The sequence below is a fragment of the Camelus ferus genome, chromosome 16 (genome assembly GCF_009834535.1).
Source record: "Camelus ferus isolate YT-003-E chromosome 16, BCGSAC_Cfer_1.0, whole genome shotgun sequence".
NCBI lineage: Eukaryota > Metazoa > Chordata > Mammalia > Artiodactyla > Camelidae > Camelus > Camelus ferus.
This window is the reverse complement of record NC_045711.1, coordinates 11,339,651-11,359,966: the sequence shown is the minus strand read 5'-3', so window position 1 is coordinate 11,359,966 and position 20,316 is coordinate 11,339,651. Positions and strand designations below refer to the sequence as shown.

General features: G+C 50.3%; 4 protein-coding genes across 7 annotated transcripts; 3 read left to right on the top strand and 1 right to left on the bottom strand.

Moving 5' to 3' along the window:
• The first annotated feature begins 6,342 nt into the window (after positions 1-6,342).
• On the top strand, positions 6,343-12,384 carry TM4SF5 (transmembrane 4 L six family member 5). The gene is made up of 5 exons (XM_032498562.1): positions 6,343-6,662; positions 11,116-11,196; positions 11,539-11,675; positions 11,899-12,082; positions 12,160-12,384. The coding sequence occupies exons 1-5, from the start codon at positions 6,489-6,491 to the stop codon at positions 12,172-12,174; spliced, it is 591 nt and encodes a 196-aa protein (XP_032354453.1). The 5' UTR covers positions 6,343-6,488; the 3' UTR covers positions 12,175-12,384.
• A 663-nt stretch (positions 12,385-13,047) lies between these two features.
• Positions 13,048-14,125, bottom strand: VMO1 (vitelline membrane outer layer 1 homolog). The gene is made up of 3 exons (XM_032498561.1): positions 13,877-14,125; positions 13,669-13,784; positions 13,048-13,412 (listed from the first exon to the last, which is right to left on the bottom strand). The coding sequence occupies exons 1-3, from the start codon at positions 14,063-14,065 to the stop codon at positions 13,115-13,117; spliced, it is 603 nt and encodes a 200-aa protein (XP_032354452.1). The 5' UTR covers positions 14,066-14,125; the 3' UTR covers positions 13,048-13,114.
• Positions 14,126-15,200: 1,075 nt separating this feature from the next.
• GLTPD2 (glycolipid transfer protein domain containing 2) lies at positions 15,201-17,413 on the top strand. 2 transcript variants are annotated; one of them, XM_032498558.1, is made up of 4 exons: positions 15,201-15,647; positions 15,756-15,820; positions 16,137-16,237; positions 16,336-17,413. In XM_032498558.1, the coding sequence occupies exons 1-4, from the start codon at positions 15,542-15,544 to the stop codon at positions 16,850-16,852; spliced, it is 789 nt and encodes a 262-aa protein (XP_032354449.1). In that variant the 5' UTR covers positions 15,201-15,541; the 3' UTR covers positions 16,853-17,413. The 2 variants fall into 2 exon arrangements, with proteins under 2 accessions (XP_032354449.1, XP_032354448.1); XM_032498557.1 differs by having other exon boundaries at positions 16,071-16,237.
• A 579-nt stretch (positions 17,414-17,992) lies between these two features.
• Positions 17,993-20,087, top strand: PSMB6 (proteasome 20S subunit beta 6). Of its 3 annotated transcripts, none has more exons than XM_006180391.2 (6): positions 17,993-18,205; positions 18,626-18,693; positions 19,040-19,171; positions 19,287-19,416; positions 19,622-19,766; positions 19,870-20,087. In XM_006180391.2, the coding sequence occupies exons 1-6, from the start codon at positions 18,104-18,106 to the stop codon at positions 20,010-20,012; spliced, it is 720 nt and encodes a 239-aa protein (XP_006180453.1). In that variant the 5' UTR covers positions 17,993-18,103; the 3' UTR covers positions 20,013-20,087. The 3 variants fall into 3 exon arrangements, with proteins under 3 accessions (XP_006180453.1, XP_014411082.1, XP_032354451.1); XM_014555596.2 differs by having other exon boundaries at positions 18,050-18,205; positions 19,850-20,061; XM_032498560.1 differs by having other exon boundaries at positions 18,088-18,205; positions 18,542-18,693.
• Positions 20,088-20,316: the final 229 nt, after the last annotated feature.

Here is a 20,316-nt window from a genome sequence, read left to right as displayed (position 1 = left end):
CTACAGGTTGTTGCCAACAACGGCCCTCGTTGGTACCGACCAGCTAGTGAGCCCATGGGTTTGTTTACTTTCCAAGTGTTTGGAGACTTTCCTGTTATCCTTCTGTCAGTGATTTCTAGTTTGAGTCCATCGTGGTCAGAAAACACACTCTATGGTTTCAATTCTTTTAAAATTATTAGGGTTCATTTTGTAGCCTAGGACAGGGTCTATCTTGACATATGTTACATGAGTTCTTGAAAAGAATATGTATTCTGCTGTTGTTGGGTGGAGTAATCGACCAGTCAGTATCAGCTACATCCTGTCGGTTGATGGTGTGTTGAATTCTTCTATATCCTTGCTAATTTTCTCTCTAGCTGCTCAATCAGTTGCGGAGAGATAGACCATGGGTGACCAATTTGGACAAAGCTGGTTCGAACCCAGGCAGATTCAGATCCAGAACCCTGGAGAAGCCCTTCTGAGATCGACGCTATATTGGCCTAGCATGAAAAACGCAGCAGCAAATACTGATATAGTGTTTACTCTGTGCCAGGCAGTATTCTAAGAACTTTATATCAATTTAATTCTCCCAACAAAACTGCACATTCTTATTATCATTATCCCCCATTTCACAGATGAGGAAATTGAGGCCCAGGGAGACTAAGCACCTTAACCAAGGTCAAGTAGGGTGGCCTGGAAACAAACCTAGGCAATCTGGCTCCAGAATATGCAGTTCCAACCTCTATACCCTACGGCTTCTTGGCAAACGACATCATTTCCTAGGACAGATAGAAAGGCTCATTATGAAAGCTCTTTTTCCCTTGATGATTGACCATGCAAAGAATCAGACACACCCAAATTTTCTTTAAGATACATGGAGGAATTTAAGGGGACCACAAAGACAGATCCACGATTTCCTGGTAAGATCACTATTCCGCATTCAGACAGCCTGAGTTTAAATCCAGGCCCCCCACTTACGACCTTCATGACCTTGAGCAAGTGACCCAACCTCAACGTGTCTGTTTCCCTTTAAAATGGGGATAGTAATAGGGTTCTCATGAGGATGAAGGAAATAAATGCACGTGCTCAGAAGACTCCTCAGCATAGTTAAGTATTCAGTAGATGCTGTATGTTGTTACCATTATTGCAAACTGCCTAAAAGTTCAACCCCGAGACAGAGACTACAAACAACTAACTACATTTCACAAAGAGACATTGTGCCATAAATCTCCTTTGACTGTAGGCACGTCGGAAGTCCACACTTGTCAGGGCACCCATTGTCACCTTGACTTATCCCCAGATGACTCTGTTCATCCCTTCTTGGGTTCAGTCTCCTACCTCTTCCCTTTCTTGCCCCAGATCCTTTTGTTGGACCCTCTGGGACTTAAGATCAACAAGATCCCCCAAATAATCAACCTCTTCTCTTAGTTTTCCCTTTGCCTTTTTGGGCTTATTAACATAGCTCTCCTCCGAAGCCACTCTTCTCTGGCAACCCTTTGAAGGGGTACTTGTTTGTTTGTTTTCCCACATTCCACAGACGCTGAGGTGAGGCAGTTGTCTTTCTTACCCACTGTTTTTGCTTCCAAAAAATTTCTCCTCCCTTCAAAACGCCAGCCCCTTTGAAGTACGTGCCAACAGACCATGCCCGTCCTTGTTGCAGTCATCTTCCAGCATCTACCGGCATCATCAAGGGCTTAAGTATTTGGCTTATGTTTATGTCTCCATCATTAAGCATTGTCTTCGTCTGTGTAACTCAGACATCCACCCAGACAATCCACCCAACACCCCCACCTCTTGGTTCCTTGTACTCTTCTCTTCCATCCCACCTCAGCCACACCCTCCAAACGCCAAACCCTCGAGCCCTGTCATTGTCAGTAACTGTACCACTTCCAATCTTCTGATTCCCCAGCATCAATCCTTCAAACTTTTGGGTTCTTTAGCCCTTTGACCTCTCCACATTTTCACTGTCCATCACACTTTTCATGTCTTCACATTCCCACATCATCCAGTTTAGATCCAATTGTCCATGGCTATAATGATTCCTTTGCATACACTCTCAATTCTCTTGTCCTTCTCCTGCCATCTTACTTGCAAAACTGCAAGAAGAGTCAAACCAAACTCCACCAACAGTGAGACTTTCCCTGAGCTACTGAGCATGGCTGGGGATAAACAACTGTGCTGATAAATCTCCCCTTGAATGTGTAATGATAGATCACAAGTAGGCTCTTAGTATCCCCAACAGTCCTATGGTTTCCCTGCTCAATACGCTCTTCTGCCCTCTGAAATACCCTCTCTTGCCTCAGATGGCAACACTGCAACCCCCATCCTTAGCTCGTGATCTTAATTCTTATTTTACAGAGAAAAGAGAAGCAATCAGAAAAGAACTTCCTCATCTTTCCACCAGTGCTTCTTACAATGTCTATTACCCACAATTTCCTCTTTCTGTTTGTTTCTTGGTCTTTCTTGTTAAATGCATTCCTCAAATGTCTGGTTATACTTTCCTCTTATTCACATCCCAACCATTCTGAAGAAAGGATACTTATGGAGATAAAGCACAACCAAATGGTCAGTACTCACCCTCTTAGTGGCATTTAACAGAGTTGTTAGATGCACCCCCTCCTTGAAGCACTGTGTTGGCTTCCAGGTCATCACACTCTCCTCGTTTTCCTCCCAGTTTGCTTGGGGGTCTTTTGCTGTCTCCTGCTCCTCTTGCATGTCTCTCCCTGCTTTACTCTCTTTTCTCTGAGTACACTCCCTCTCCCACCCCTGCCCCCCAACATCTGTCTTCCCCATGCTTCCTTGTGTTTATAAATGGCCCCACTTCTTCCATCACTGGGTCCAAATCTTAGAGTTCCTCCATGCACGCAACCCCTCAGCAGATCCCAGTGGCTTTACGTTCAAACTCTACCCCAAATCTGATCACTCTTCCCCACCTCTGCCTTTACCCCACAGTTCAAGCCATCACTATCCTTCACCTGGGCTACTACAGTAAGCTCTTCACTCATCTCCTGACTTCCTATCTTGCCTTCCTTCAATCCATTCTCCTGTAACAAAGGGTAACAGTAAAACCTGAACCAGATCACATCAATCCCTGCTCCAGACTCTCCGGGGGGCTGCCCCATCACACCAACGACAGCCCTCAAACTCTTAACAGTGAACAAGTGGGCTAGAGCCCCGCCTCCCCTCTACAGCTCTTCCCCACTTCCCGAGCTCCAACGACTCTGCTGTTCTTTGCTGAGCCTATAGTATATTAAGTTTTCTTCCTTAGGGCCTTTGCACTTGCCATTGCCATCACTGGATCACTCTTCCTCCCAAATCTCACTTCCTTGTTGAAGGTCACTGCCTCGGAGAGACCTTCCCTGACCTCCCTAACTACACTAGCCCTCCAGACAATATGAATGTTCCTTAAAAAACTAAAAATAGACTTACCATCTGATCCAGCAGTCCCACTCCTGGGCAAAAAAACACATGCACCTCACTGTTCATAGTAGCACTATTTACAATAGCCAAGAATAGCCAAGACATGGAAACAACCTCAATGTCCATCAACAGATGACTGGATAAAGAACATGTGTGTGTATAGAAAATGGAATATACTCAGTCATTAAAAGAATGAAATAATGCCACTTGCAGCGACATGGATGGACCCAGAGATTATCACATTGAGTGAAGTAAGTCTGACAGAGAAAGACAAATATCATATGATATCACTTATATGTGTAATCTGAAAAAAAAGATACAAATTCTATTTACAAACCAAAAACAGACTCATAGACATAGAAAAAAAGACCTGTGGTTACCAAGGGGGAAAGGGTGAGGAGGTGTTTAGGGGATTAGGGGTTGAGTATTAACAGATACACACTACTATATATAAAACAGACAAACAACAAGGACGCACTGTATTGCACAGGGAACCATATTCAATTTCTTGCAACAAAATATAATGGAAAAGAATCTGAAAAGAAAATATATATGTGTATATATATAACTGAAGCACTTTGTTGTAAGCCTGAAACTAACAGTGTAAACCAACTACACTTCAATAAAAATTTTTTTAAAATAAAATAAATAAAATCAATATTTAAATAGCTCTCCATACTTGTCCATCTATCTCCTTATCTTGTTTTCTTTTTCTTCATAACCCTTACTGCTCCCTACAGTTGTACTTCTGCGGAAAACAAAACCTCACAAAGTCTTAGTGACTTACAAAGACAAGCATTTACTTCACCCAAACGTATATGGATTTGTTGAAAGTCACTTGATGTGGGCTGGGATCTGATCAGGGGCTTTTCCTTGTACCTTATACCTTCCTTTTACCAGTGGGCTAACTCGGGCATGTTTCTCCATGGCAACGATGGGGCACAAGATGTCAAGTAGCAACACACAAAGCCTCTTGAGACTGAGGCCCAGAACAGGAATATTGCCAATTCTGCCCACCTTCCACTGTGCCCATAGGGTGGGAGGTAGAATATACCTCTAGTGGGAGAGGCTACAAAATGATATAGCAAAGGGCAGGAGGGATTTATGAATTGGAGCAAATAGTTCAATCTTTATCACAGGATCAGATGGTCAGGTAGCCATAAGCCATAAAGCTAAGCATCATAAACCATCTGTACAGAACCCCTCAAAGAAGGCTTCTGGGATGACAGGCAGTCTGAGGTTTCTCAGAAAGAGGCAAGGTGACAAGTTAAAGAATATTTTTGCGACACTTACAAGCAACCACTACCAGGATTTAAACCATGCCATCTAAAACACAGAAGGGATAGGAAGGGATAAATTGGGAGTTCAAGATTTGCACATACTAACTACTATATATAAAATAGATACACAAGAAGTGTCTTCTGTATAGCACAGGGAACTGTATTCAATGTCTTGTAGTAATCTGTAATGAAAAAGAGTATGAAAATGAATACATGTCTATGTATGACTGAGGCATGATGCTGTACACCAGAAACTGATACAACATTATAAACTGACTGTACTCCAATAAAAAAATAAAATAAATAAAACACAGGAGGATGTAAAAACTTTCATAAAAAGAGAGAGAAAATTTAATGGAAAGAGACATCAGAAACAACATGGAAGAAAATATAAAACACTAAACGATACAACAGGGAGGATCAGGGAGATGCCAAGCATTTCCTTTTTTCAGATATCCTCTGATTCAAGGAATAACTTCCTCGTACATTTTTCTGTCCGGCTCCTCTGTCTTATCAACAGGAGGAGTCCCTCCCAGATTTTGGCACTCAATTTGAGCTGTAAGCACTCACCGTTTTCCATGTCTCTGTAGCCGTTTGAGAGGGCTGCTGGGACAAGCTACCTCAGAGGCCACTAGCTGGACATCACTTCCTGCGTGATACCCTCATCACGTGCTCTCTGAAGCCCCCCAGAACTTCCTGCCACCCTCATCTCTCCAAGGGCACCACTATCCTACATCCTACTTGGGCCTTCCCTCTCTTTTTTGCTCCCGAACCCCATATATGAGTCCCATGCATGCAACTGTGAATCCCTATACTCTCCAGCACGAGGCCCTGTCCACAGCAAGGGCTTAATGACCTCATCTCTGTATCAGAAAAGACTTTTTATATTGCAGTTGATGGAAACACAAAGTGAGTCCCATCATCAAAACTTTCCAAGGAACAATCAGGCTTCAGGCACAGCTGGATCTACAAGTTCGATGACGTCATCAAGACTTAGTCCCTCTCCCAAGTTTCGATCGTTCTTTCCTCTGGATGGACTTCACTCTCCAGCAGGCAGGCAACACTATGCCACCAGCAACGGCAGCACCACGACAAAACACAGGACTTCAACCTCACATTGCCAACAACAAAAACCAGAAATTGGTTCTCACGGGATTGGCTTGGATCACGTGGCCATCACTGAATCAAATATGGAAGCCAGGGAGATGGATGCTTTAATCAATCAGACCTCAGTCGAGAGCCTGCCTGAGAGACAGAGGGTGGCCTCAAAAGGAGGAGGGTGCAATAAGACCAAGGAGAAACGGAAGGACGACAAAAGTCCACCACTATTTTTTTAGTCATTTTCCAGGAGGAACCTTCCCTATGGGACTAACAGAGATGATGAGGCCACAGTACATCTGCTTAGGGCATCCTTGTTTACAAAATGCTTCTCTCCATGTTCCGTTTAATCCTCACCACCAACCGAGAGCCAAGGGGCATCAGATGAGGCAACGGAGTCTGAGAGACTTGGCTAAGTCTCAGAGCAGGTAAGGAGCAGACAGAGGGCCTGTGGAGAGGCGTGTGTGCAGAAAAAGAGGAAGAACACACTAACACCAGGCAACTTCCTCTGGGTGTCTCGCTCCCCCACCTCCTCCCCTTTGCCTGTGTCTTTGCAGCAGCCCCGGGTTGTCTGGTGCCTCTGTCCCTTATCATCAGCTCCTGCCAGCTGCGCGCACCTCCTCCCCGACCTTTGCTCGAGGCTTGTTTTCCTCTGGGTCCCGGGGAGCTCGGGCTCACTTTCACTCACGGCCTGTCCTGACCAGACGCTCCGCCATGTGCACGGGGAAGTGTGCCCGCTTTGTGGGGCTCTCCCTCGTCTCCCTCTCCCTGATCTGCATCACGGCCAACGCTCTCCTGCTGGTGCCCAATGGGAGGACCACCTGGACCAAGGATCACATCAGCTTGCAAGTCTGGCTCATGGCCGGCTTCATCGGCGGGGGCCTGATGGTGAGAGGGCTGGCCTGAGAGCACAGGCCAGGGGCCTGGGTGCCGTTCTCCAGGGTTCTGAACAGGAGGGAGAGGGAGAGAGGGAAAAGGATAGCTGCCAGATGGCAGTGGCTTGCTGGGGACCTGGAGCCTGTCCAGTCTGCCCCCAAACACTGAGCGCTCTGTAAGGGAGGTTCTGGAGGAGCCCCGGGGTCCTGAGCTGAATGTCTGAGGGGAAGGAGCCTCGCTGCTCTAAACAGTTACCTCCAGGGTACGGAGTATGTCCTACCTGCACCCACCCCACCCCAAGCCCCGTCCCCCATCCCCACTGCCTGGCAGATGCTGGGAACACTGGCTACCAGCGTTGAGGCAGAAGGAGCAGCTGATTGTGTGGGAGGTTGTCGGGGCAAGATAATGATGGGCTTGGCGGCGGAGGGCAGGTGCATGACAGTATCTGGAGCCAGGCAGCGATGTCACAGATCAGCTTGGTGTCACCTCCCCCGCCCCCATGTCCATTCGTTCTCAGCACACGTTCCCGATGCCCACTCTGCACTGGGCGCCATGGATAAACTCAGAACCTGGGTCCAGATGGTGGAGAAGGGTGGGTCCTGGCGGCTTCCTGGAGACTAGAATCTGTCAGCAGGAGTGGGGGACGGGGACACCCAGATTTCCTGGACTTCCTAACCCCCATTCGCCACCCCCTCCCCATTTAGGGGAACTTTTTGGAAGGTCCAGAGAATTTAATATCTTCATGGCATGAAGACAAAAAATCAACCCAGTACAGTTCCCCACTCCTCAGGATGGCTGGCTGATGAACTTCTCCGGGGGATGCCTCACCTGCGTCTCTTTTGCTGGCCACACCTTCCTTAGCTAAATGGGGAGACCTCTTCTCCGTCACTCAGCAGTCCCCTCTCACCCGTCCGTCCGTCCGTCCGTCTGTCCGGGTCTTCTCTCCCACTCCCCCTCCCGCACGGCGTTATGGCCGTTGGACTCCACTCCATGGCTCTGACTTCAACTGTCTCTGAGACGTCACACTCCTCCCAGGCTGACACACTCACGCTCCGTCACATCACACCCCTTCTCCAGCCTCAGTCTAAAGCGCCACAATCTTATCAGCCTGCCTCTGGGGAGATTCCCAACGATGCCCTCTCCACTTGCTCACTCCCAGCAACCCTCTTGCTGCCACCCTTGAGAATGCTGTGTCAAATGTAGTCACATGGTCTGTGCTACCCCACAGGGACACAGGCGAGGTCCCCGCTCTCCCTGAAGCCGGTGAGCCCACTAGGGAAACACACAGCAGGAAGCGAGACCGTAAGCCCTGCTTGTTGTGTTGGCTGCTGCGCGCCTAGGCTAGTGCCTTAACCTGCGCTCTGTTAACACTGTGCAAAGACACGAGCAAGGGCCCATCTAGAAGACAAAGCAGGATGTGGTCATAAAGAACTTTGAGGGCAAGGTGGGGGGCCACTTTTTATAGCATTTTCAAGAAAGGCCTAGATGACATGATGTCTGAACTGAGATCCAAATGACAAAAAGCAGGACTCGGCGTAGCAGACAGGGGGACTGGTGCAAAAGCCTGAGGCAGAAACAGGCTCTCGCAGCGACAACCAGACAGGCGGCCAGGGCAGCTGAGGTCTAATGAGACGAGATCTCAGGTGGGCAGAGGCCACAGCACCCCTGAAAGGCACAGTGAGGAACTGGAATTTTATTATAAGTACCCAGAAAACTACTGATGGACTTTTTACCTTTTTTTTTTTTTTTGAACTTCTTAAACTGTGGGGGGAACTTTTTATTCACGTCATACAGACAAATGCCTAGCTCCTTCATGTACTGCTCAGCCAATTTTTACAAAGGGAACACACCCATATACTTGGCACTCAGATCAAGACAGGGGTCATTACCAGAATCCCAGACATGCCTCCCACCAGGCCTGAACGCCCCACCAACAACGACTTCACTATCCTGACGTCTACATCGTTGATTAGTTTCACCTGTAAAGCACTTTATATAAACGGAAGCGTGCAGCATGGACACTTCTGTGTCTGGCTTCTTGAGCTCAATATTATGTTTGTAAGATTCATCCACATTATTACATATAGTCGTGGTTTATGATTTCTTATGCGTTCCATTGTGTGAATAGATCACAATTTACTTTAACATTCTACTGTTGAGGGACAGTTGGAGAGATCCCAGTGTGGGTTTATTACAAATAATGCTCTCAAAACATTCCTGTAAATGTCTCTAGGTGAATGCACAATTGCATTTCTGTTGAATATATACCTAGGAGGAAAACTGTTGATTCTGAAGGTATGCAAATGTTCAGCGCTCAGAGACATCGCCAAACAGTTGTCTGAAGTGCTTATATTAATTGCATTCCCATCAGCCAAGTCTGAGTTCTAGTTAGTCCCTTTTCTATTGGACTTAAGAAGATCTCTCTGGCTACTGGGTGGAGAATGGACAGCAGGGGGTCAGCAGTGGACCCAGAATGAGGTCACTGCAGTTGCCCAGGGGAGATGTTAGTGGCTTTGGACTAGGCCAACAGCCATGGAGATGGAGAAAAGTAAACAGATTTGAGCTATAAACTCAGTGTTTCTGTTACGGAAATGACAGGCCAGCAAGAAACAAGCACCACTCAGAGTTGGAGTACTCAGACTTATTATGCCGGCAGGCTTAGAGGGGCTTGTACTCAGAAGCTCTCAGCACCTCCAAGATGTGTGCGTGAGGTTTTATAGGGTTAATTACAAGCTTGGGGTATTCGGCCAATAGGCGTGGAACAGCTTTAGCAGCATCATTATCACAAAAGTAGAGGCAGGGAGGAAGCAAACCAACATTTCAAGGCCAGATATGTCTCTTTGAGAATCCAGCTGGCTAGCAAAAAAAAAAAAAAAAAAAAAAAAAAAAAAAACAACAACATGAACAGGGAAGCAGCAAACCGCCACCAATAACTTAGATTTAGGAGTTCGCCCAGCAGAACTTAGATCAGTAATCCGACACTTGTTGCACTTGGATTTGTGAGTTAGCTTATTAGCCCAGCCCGGCTTTTCCTTCACATTTCCTCTTGCGTTTTCAATGATCCTTCTCTTTTCGATCAGAGGAGATCACAGAAAGCGAGACAGAAATGTAAACAAGAGGAGACAAACCCTTTGACTAGAGAAGTAAACATCTCCAATGGGGAGGTCATTCAAAATTGGTGAATCCAAAAGGTAAATCCAAATACCAGAGATTTCTGGATCCAGGAACTTCCGAGTAAGTGCCAGAGAGGCTCAGCAAGGAGGCCAGCACTGACCCTAGATCTGCCGTCAGACATGTGAGAGCAGGGAGCATCTGGTGGAAAATTCATTCAGTTCTGCAGGTGTTTCTGTAATGCTGCTGTGGATGCTATTATGGAATTAAACTCACTCAGCTCAGACTCAGACAAGGCACCCAAGGAAGCAAAGATCCAAACAGCTGTGGAATTTCAGAGAACTTGGCCTGGGATAACAAAGATAAGGCTGGAGCCGAAGTCAGGAGCCTTGAATTCCTGCCTCAAATTCAGTCTTGATGGGTTCCTCTTTGAGGAGACCCTAAGGGATTGGATCTGGGAAAGATCAGTTGAAAACTAAGTTTAATCTGATGGTAGTAATGTAGGATGGAGTGGCGGGGGAGCACAGGGCAAGAGCTACAGGAACCTAGTATGGAGGTTGAGCACATCATTCTCATGGGAGGCGATTAGGGATTGACGGTGGGGAAGAAGAAAGGACTGACAGATTCAAGACCCACTGAAGGAAAGGAATGTCTTTCAGGCAGGTTTGAATTTGGAGGCATCGACTTATGAGGGAACTTCTGTTACAGGGAACAGCTGATGTCCTAAGAGGGGCGGGGCTATAGGAGAAAGAAAGACAAAAAGGATCAGGGCTGTACCTTGGGGATTCCTACACTTCCCAGCAGTCTTCACTATCATGCTCCTCCACCCTCCCGCATAACCCCAACTCACCAGACACTCCAACACCACTATTCCTACCTGCTGTTGAGGGACTTTATAGTTACTGAGCATTTACCCTTAGCCCATCTTGACATCGTCAACCTGTTATTCCGTTAAGATCTTGAGAACAGCCCTGGGAGGTAGGTCTTGCAGACCCATTTTACAGAGGACAAAACTGAGGCCCCCAGAGGTGAATCAATTCATGGAGTATGCAGTGAGCACAAGGTTGGCATTAAACTCAGGCCTCCTGACTCCCGTTCCGTTGGCACCTACTGAACGTTTATAGGGGCTATAATGATATTGGGCCCTACCCTCCTAGAGGCTACAATCTGGACAGATATAAATAGGCACAGAAATAAAGAAAAATTAAAGCAGAGCTCGACAGTGCCCCAGAGATACGGCCTTCCTGCAGTCCAAAGGGCTGAGGCCATCACAGGCAGCTTCCTGGAGGCGGTAAGAACGGATACAAGTTGGGGACGTGGGGGGCTCGCTATCACATTGACTCTTCTCTCATAGATACTGTGTCCGGGAATTGCTGCCGTCCGCGCAGGGGGCAAAGGCTGTTGTGGTGCAGGCTGCTGTGGAAATCGCTGCAGGGTAAGATCCAGGTTCAGACTATCTATACGTAAAGCCACGGCCCGTCTACAGAATTCCTAGCTTCCCGAGTTCCTCTGCAGACTCCTAGGCTCTACCTCACTCCTCCCTCGCACCTGCAAATCTTAGGCTTCAGCGGGCCTGCCCAGAGGGGACTACAATCCCCATGAACCTCCGCGGCCGCTGGCTCCTAGGGTGAGCACAACTCCAAGCCCCGGGGTTTGACGAGAAATGTATTTTTATCGTGACTGGAGACGAGCGCGGTTATAAGAGGGACGGAGCCAGGTGCGGTCTAGACACGAGTGGAGAGGGGGTTACTCACTCCTCCTCGTATTCTGCACCCAGATGCTGCGCTCGATCTTTTGCTCCGCGTTCGGGTTGCTTGGTGGCATCTACTGCCTCTCGGTATCAGGAACTGCGCTCCGAATTGGACCCAAATGCTTAATGAATGACACCTGGGATTACCACTTCAAAGAGACCTTGTAAGGCTTGGCCTGTATTCGAGCCCCGTCCCTCCCATTCTCTACCTCTGCCTACTTGCCTTTCCCACGTGGGCCTGGAAACCTAGGCAGGACTCGGCTTCGAGAGAGCTTCCTCCACGTGGGCCAAAACAGCCCTTTCCATATCTGCCTCAGCGCGTGCGCGGGGCGGGGGGCGGGGGCACTCCGCCTGACCTCCTCTCACGTGGCCCCGCCCCGCCCGCAGGGGCTCTTATCTGTACAACCGCACGCAGTGGAGCTTGTGCGTGCAGCCGCCTGGTATTGTCTACTGGAACGTGACTCTCTTCTCGCTGCTGGTGGCCGCCTCGTGCCTGGAGATCTTGCTGTGTGGGCTGCAGCTGGTGAACGCGACCATTGGTGTCTTCTGTGGCGATTGCAGGAAGAAAGAGGTGGGACGGCGTGGGATGGAGCTGTCTAGGAAACCTGTTTGCTCCCTAGCTGCGTCCTCACTTTCTGTTTTCCGCAGGGCGCCCCCCACTGAGGCTCCACCGACCTGGTCCGTCGCTCCTGGACGCCCGCCTGGCCCTCCCCCGTCCCTGGAATAAACTATTTAGAGCCCTCCTCCCGGTCTCAGACTGTGCTCTATACAAGGAATGCTGGAAGGCCTCCAGATACATCGGGGCTTGGAGCTCTCTTGTTTGGGGCCCTTACACCCCGCTTGTTATTTTCTTAATAAATAGTTACTGCGCTATTGGTGCGCTGGAAATACAGTGTAAACAAGACAAGCAACTTCTGAGCTCTTAAAAGAATTTAACATTCCAGGTGTGGAAGATGGGCAATTTTTAAAAGAAGCAATAGAGTATTTCAGTTGGTGATAAGCACTTTTTAAATGATGAGTGCACTTTTTTAAAATAAGATAAAGTCCGAGAATGTGAAATTGAAGCTGAACTCTGGTGGATGGGCTAGCTATCTGGACAGCCGGGTCAGGAAGAGAGAACAGCAAGGACAAAGGCCCTAAATGGGACTCAGTATATAGAAAAGCTACTGAGTTGTGTAGGGGGCAAAAGGAAAACTATGGGAAAGACATGTTAGCCTCTTATGCTCTAGAAAATGAAGACTTACGACTTTATAGCATTGTCACTTCCTAATTTGGTAGAAGTTTCTTAATGTAAGGTCACTGGTGGTTCAGAAAGGAAAGAGCCTGGACTCTTATTGGAGACGACATGTCTGCAGAGACTTCCTGAACTTGTACACAAAATTGTGCTTAAGTGTGTATTTTCTGAACTATGGGTTGGTAACTTTCAGGAGGCTGCTACGGACTCCTGAGACCAAACCCGAATGTGGGCCTGGCCCAGTGCTAGGTTAGGAAGACGGAGAGACGCAGTTTCCCACCCCTAGCACAAGCCAGACCAAAGCCAAGACAGAGAAGCTTTAATACCAGAGGTAAGACTAGGCTTGGGAGGGAGAGGGGGGCAATGGTATCAACTGCGGCAGCAGAAAAAGCGCGCGTCGTTTAGGGCGGTGTCATCAAGGAGGCCTTCGGGCCGCTGGATCTTGGTCTGCAAGCCGCACAAGCCTTTAGGGCACGGCTCACTCCAGCCTCCAAATTTGCCCCAGGTCAGGCCGGGCCCCTGCAGCTCCGTGCCGTCGGAGCAGCGGAAGCGCACGTTGTTCGCAGCCGTGTTGTCCCCGGGGGTCACAGGGACCTCCACGCGGAGCGAGAAAGCCACGAGGAAGCCGCCGCCGGGACACCACAGGGGCTCCCTCCACGCGCCCCACCTGCGAGGGGAGCAAAGACGAGCGGGCTCCGCGGGCGCCCCCTGCCCACCTCCAGCTGGACCCAGACCTCGGGGCTTCCCACCAGGTGCTCCAGTCACCTGACCTCCCCCGGGGTGCGGAGGGGAGGTCTTCCACCCGCTTCCCAGGTCTGAACTGCCCCACAGCTCTGGGGGAACCTGCCTGCCAGGAGGGGGTGTGTGGCGGAGGGTAAGGGGCGTACCCCCACCCTAGAGGATCCTCGGCCCCGGCCCCCCACCTTCCAGACTCCGATTCCACCACGTGAGTGTCGAGCGCCGCATTCCGCCCCACGCAGTGCAGCCGGATCCCGTTCAGAGCGGTGTCGTCTCCAAGAGCGCCTTGTGGGGGCTCCACCTGGGCGTCGGCAAGAAGAGGAGTGAGGACGAGTCAGAAGACCACATCCTCGGCTCTGAGGTCTCCTCCGAGACCTAGGCCCGAGCCCCTACCTTGAGTGAGAAGCCTCTGGCGAAGAATCCCTCAGGACACATCTCGGGCCAGGCCCAGTCGCCCCAGGGGCCCCCGTTGGTCACCCTGATGACCGACGTGTAGCCGCCCAGACCATCTGCGCTAGCATGTCTGCGGCATGTCGCCCACAGCAGCAGCAGCAGCAGCTTGGCTCCCGCACCCAGCTCCATCCCGCAGCCTCTGTGAGCCCCGGCCTCTTGTGCAGGTGTGTGCAAGGGACTCTGATTACGGAAGGGCCACCCGGATTAAGTGACGCCCAAAACTAATCCGCTCCGGAAGCCTACAGACTTGTTCTCACCTCAGGGAGCCGGAGGCTCCCAGCGCCAGAGGAGGAGGGGCTGTGAGAACCGACGACTGGAAGGAACCACAACTTAACAGAACACTTACTAGCTATAGGGCACGAATCGTGGTGTCTTGCAGGCATGTTTTGTTTAACCCTCAACAATTTTCGGGGGTGGGAATTACCCTTCCTACGCTGCAGATGAGGGAACTGGGGCTGTAGTGGCAAGCGATTTGCCCAAGGTCACAGTCAGCAAGCTGGGAAACATCCAAACATTGGGAAGCAGGGAACCCAAGGCTAGGGATGGAAGTGATGGCTCCCAAATCCCACCGGACACAATGGGTTAGGAGCAACCCTAGGGACCTCCAAGATGTGAGGGAGCATCAGAGTGAGAGACAGGACAAGAATCCATGAACTGTGGGAGCTGGGAAGCATGTGGTGAGCGACTGGGGCCGCGACTCATTCAGAATCTGGGACACCTTTCCCCCTCAAAAGAAAATATACACAGAGACTGGAATGATTCTAAAAAGTTTATGGACAGGGGACTGAGAACAGGAGATGCTGTTTCTTTCATTGCTTCCTGTATCCTTTCCCTGAATGTTTTTCCCCCCATGACCACCAGGTGGACTCCTAATTTGGGGAGATAAAAAAAACGGGCTCAAATTTGTCATGGGGCGTTCCACCCCTGATTTGCCTGCCACCATACACATCCGTTAGTTTATTCAATATATATTTATTTAGCAATAATGTGTTTTGGCTCAGTCAATATTCTAAGTGTTGTAAATAGAAGAGTCCTGTAAAAAGAAAAGTCCCTTGTCTTCATCAGAGCTCACATTCTGGGATAGGATAGGGAATTTAGAAATGAGTGTTCCCTGGATCCAGGTGCCCCGTGCTTGAACTTAATAGGTTAAGATTTATGGAGCAATTGTGGTATTCATTTCCACTGACTGTGTTGCACATGCAATATCATTGTATGATGACTGCGAAAGTACCTATTAGTATCCTCAGTGTACAGTGGAGGGAACTCAAGCCCAGAGTTAACTTGAGGCCCCCAGCACTGCTCAGAGGGGGAGCTGGTTCTGACCTCAGCGTCTCTCCCCAGTCCTCAGGCTGCCTCTTACTACAACCTCGCCATACCGGGAAGGGAAATGTAAAGACGTGTCATTGCTACAGAATCTCCCAAATCCTCTTCATCCAGTCCCTCACCCCTCAGATGCTGCCCTCTGGGGCAAAGGGCACAGGGGAAGGGGACTTCCTAGGTTAATTATTAACCCTTTGCACCCTCAGGGCTTCTCTCCCCTCCTAAAGGCAGAGGGACAAGCACTGGCTAGGGGCCGGTGAGGGGGCGGTGGTCCCCTCAGCAGTCATGGGGGTCGCACTCCCTCCGCAGGTCCCGAGGCTCTGCTTGCGTCATGCAATTCCTCTCGCTATCTTCGCGCTTCTGCTTCTTTATCTCTGGACTCGGAGCCTTCGTGAGTGGTCCCTTCCCTCACCTGCTCCGGGAGGAACCCAGGAATCCGGGCTCTGGGGACCGAAGACTCCTCCTAGAGCCCTCAATTCTTTGTCTCGTCTCTCCCCAGGCGCCCTCTCAGGCTGTGGATCGGGGACGCAGACCTGCATTCCCGAGGGACCGCCACCTTTACAGGTACGCTCCAGGCAGGACTGGGACTGGGAGCTCCAGGTGGGAGCAGGGGCAAGTAGGCTAGGCAGAGGAGCTGGTGAAGGGCCGATCCTCCTCCTCCTCTCCACTCTCCCGCCTCCTGCTGAGAGTTCGGCAGGAGGGACACCAGCTAGACCCTAGGAACAATTTCTTCAGTCCGACTGGGCTGCTTGGCCAAAGAGGCCCAGCGGGCTAGGGATTCGGCTCCCCCCTTGCCCTCATATCTAACCCCCAGGTCCGGAAACAGCCGGGACCCCTGGAGGGCCTGGAAGGGGAAGAGTCTCAGTGTCTGGGCCCCCAGGGGATGCTGGGCCGCATGGTGAGGCCGTTCCACGCCAGTATGAACCCCGAAGGGGATGTGGAGTTGTCGCAGTATCTGGCAGGATGGAGGGAGCTAGTCAGGTGAGTGGTCTCCCTCCCCCAATCCAGTCCCCGCCTCTTTGTGGCTCCGTCGCTCTTTCTCAAACCTTCCCACCCTTCCCACCATCTCACACACACAGGTTCCTAATTCCCCTCGGCTCCATCTACGCCTTCGCCACCAGTGAGGCCTTCGCCAAAGTGACTGCCCTCGAGGCTCTGGTGCATGGCCCAGAGGCCGCGCACTACACGTCGCTGGCGACCATGGTGGCGTGGGAGCATCCGGGGATCGCCTCTCGAGACTCGGCCAGGTGCCCGGGCTCATTAACGATGCTCTTGCTGCACCGTGCGCTACGCTGGTCGCAGCTCTGCCTCCATCGTGTGGCAACCGGGACTCTTGGAGGCCCAGACGCCGGCGCGCAGTGCAGCGACGCCTATGGCACTGCCCTGGCCCCGCACCACCCCTGGCTCGTCCGTCAGGCCGCCCACCTCGCATTCCTCGCTTTCCCGGGTCGCAGCCGCTTGCTCGAGCTGGCATGTCCGGGAGCCAGAGAAGCGGAGGCGCGGGCCGCGCTTGCCCGGGCTGCGGGCACCCTGGAGGATGTCTACAACCGTACTCAGACCTTGCTGGCCGAGCGAGGCCTGCTCGAGCTGGCCTGATGCCTGCAGGCCATTGGAAAAAGCGCCCTGGGGCGGGGTGGGAGCAGCTCCCGGTCGAACCCTTGACAAAGCCTCCAGGCGCCGGGGCGGGGCCTAATAACCCGCCTCCTTTGTGACGTCACCGCCCTTGAAGGCCCGCCTCAGCGGAGGTGTGGTTTTTTAGCCCCTCCCTCTTCCCGGAGTCTTGGGGAAAAGGGAGGCGCTGTGAGGAATAAAAAGTATTCGTTGGTTGCCGTCGAGTTAGGACGTTTTGCGTGATGACGGCAGGCATTTAAGGGAAATAGGAAAAAAATGGATATGGAAAAATGTGTCATCCTTGTTCCTGGCAGCCGAGAGATTCACACGCCCCTGGCCTATCTCAACCATTCCTACGCCAACTATATGCCAAGTCTCTAGCCCAGACCTTTCCCAGGAACTCCAGGCCCCATAAAGCTAACTCTTTCCTGGACACCTCCACAGACACCGCAAATGCAGCACGTCCAATACGTGTCCAATCATCTCCTCCCAGAATTGCACCTTTCCTTATGTTTCCTATCTCTGTGAATAAATGACCCCCTTTATGTAAGCTATCCAAGGCTAAAACCTTTGCGTCTTGCCTCATGTCAAGCAGGCGCTCAGCTCAATAATGCATGTCTAATAAAAGGCTAGTATGCAGAATATAAGAGGGACTCCTACAACTCAACAATAAAAAGATAAGCCAATTTAAAAATGGGCAAAGAACTTGAATAAATATTTTCCCAAAAAAGATATACAAACGATCACTTAGCACATGAAAACTTGTTCAACATTATTAATCATTAGGAAAATGCCCCCCCCCAAAACCACAAAATACCACTTCACACGCATTAAGATGACTAAAATATAAAATGCACAATAGCAATTAGAAAGTGGAGAAGCTGGATTCCTCATTCAAGACCGGTGGGAATGCAAAATGGGGCAGCTGCTGTAGAAAGTTGTCAGTTCCTCAAAATATTAAATAAAAAGTTACTACATGACCCAGCAATTCCTCCGAGGACCGATAAGAAAGCAGTCTTTCCAAACTTACTTGTTTTGTTTTGATTTGGTTTGGTTTGTTGTTTGCCTGACACACTGCCATCAAGCGTCACTGTCGCAAAAGAACCTTCCCTGCACATCATTTCCCTTCTGCCGTAAACTGTGGTATAGCCTGGCCCCGATAAGGCCTCGGAGCACGACTGAAGAGTGACAGAGAGCTTTACGACAGTTGCTTTGTGGCTATACCGGAGGAGGAAGATGGCGGCCACGTTAGTAGCTGCTCGGGGAGTGGGACCAGCACCAGCGTGGGGGCCTGAGGCAATTGCCCCCGACTGGGAAAACCAGGAAGTCTCCACAGGGGTAAGGAAGGACTCGGGGTTCAGGAGATGTGAGGGCTTGATGCGATGGAAGGATAAGGCCAGAGTGGGTTAGGAGAACTGGGGTTTGGGGTAAAGAGGTGGTCTGTCTAATGAGGTGCTGAGGCTGGGGGAGAGGGATACTAAGGATGCTGGAGTGGTGTGGTGGGAGGTAGAAAAAAGGGTGAAGTGTGGAATTATAGAATCTTGCCGGACGAAAGTTTAAGGCCAGAGTGGGCCTTTGGGAATTTGAGGATTAGAATTCTTGTATTCTGCGAGGTGATGAGGCCCCCAGAGATTTGATAACGGGTCGGTGGCACACGGCTTTCTCGTACTCTAGGGACTGGATAGAGGGATCATTGAGGCTTGTGTATGCTAGAGAATGTGGAGCGGCCCAGACTCCCCCCTTTCTCCTTTTTCCCAGACCACTATCATGGCGGTGCAGTTTGATGGGGGCGTGGTTCTAGGAGCCGACTCCAGAACAACTACTGGGTGAGCTCAGGACAGATGTGAAAGATCTTCCTGTCTTTCTGTTACTTCCCTGCCTGCCAGGCCAGCTTTACCCTCCATAGACCGCTATGAGAAGGGAATTTTCTCCTTTCTCTGGAGATAAGGATTTGTTCTATCGTCTACTACTTTCTAGTTCGTCTACCCTTTGGTGAAATTCTTGCAAAAGTCTGTTTTCCAGCCTGCTTCCTTTTAGATGAGAACTAATAATAATAATAATAAAAAAAACCAAAACTGGAATTGCTATTCCTGAGCCCTGAGGGAGTGGATAGTCAAGGGTGGAGGTGGGAGACAGGTGGGGACCTTTCCTCACTCTTCTGCCACCCTGCAGGTCCTACATCGCCAATCGAGTGACTGACAAGCTCACCCCTATTCATGACCGTATTTTCTGCTGCCGCTCTGGCTCAGCAGCTGATACCCAGGCAGTAGCTGATGCAGTCACTTATCAGCTTGGTTTCCACAGGTATTTGTGGGCGGGGGAGAAGCAAGTACCTGAAGGGAGTTGGGACGTGAGGAGCTGAATGGTCTGTCTTCCAGGTCCTGACACTGCCTTCCCTATGCCTCCCTTCACCCTCTAGCATTGAGCTGAATGAGCCTCCACTGGTACACACGGCAGCCAGCCTCTTTAAGGAGATGTGTTACCGATACCGGGAAGACCTGATGGCAGGAATCATCATTGCAGGCTGGGACCCCCAAGAAGGGGGGCAGGTCAGACACCACCCCACCCCACCCCATCACAGCACTGAAGCCTTGCCTTTAATTCTCTCCCCATGCCAGCCATCTTTTCAGTCTCAACATCAGTTATTCTTACCGTTAACTCTTCACAGACCAGTCCCACAGTGGACAGGGTAATGTATGTGTGTTGCGTAGAGGGTACAGATGGTGACGCTCTTCTCCCCCATTGGTCTGGCAGGTGTACTCAGTACCCATGGGGGGTATGATGGTAAGACAGTCCTTTGCCATTGGGGGCTCTGGGAGCTCCTATATTTATGGTTATGTTGACGCTACCTACCGGGAAGGCATGACCAAGGAAGAGTGTCTGCAATTCACTGCCAATGGTGAGAATTTGGGCTTCTGGGTCTGTGAGCATCAATCCCTGAACCCTGGCCTCTTGAGCCCAGCATCTGACCCCATCCCCCAACTTTCTTCTTTTCTCCACAGCTCTTGCTTTGGCCATGGAGCGGGACGGCTCCAGTGGAGGGGTGATCCGCCTGGCAGCCATTGAGGAATCAGGGGTAGAGCGGCAGGTACTTTTGGGAGACCAGATTCCCAAATTCACCATTGCCACCTTACCACCTTCCTGAGCCCTGGGATCCCAGGATGCAATAAGAGATACCCCGGACTGATGCAAAACTCAATAAACAGTTTGTCAATGAGAATCTGTTTGCTTTGGGGTTCTCTTCTTGACCTCAAGCCTAAACTTGTCCGGCCCCCTCCTGTTTATAGAAACCATTACTCTGAGCTCTGAAGAAGCTAGAGAGGAGACTTTACTACAAGGGTGGTTTTTAATCCTCTTTCTCCAGGCCACCTTCTTCCACACTTTCCTCTACCATATCCAGGTCCTTGTGAACTCAGTGTGGTTGATGTGGGGGCTCCCAGTGAGTGACC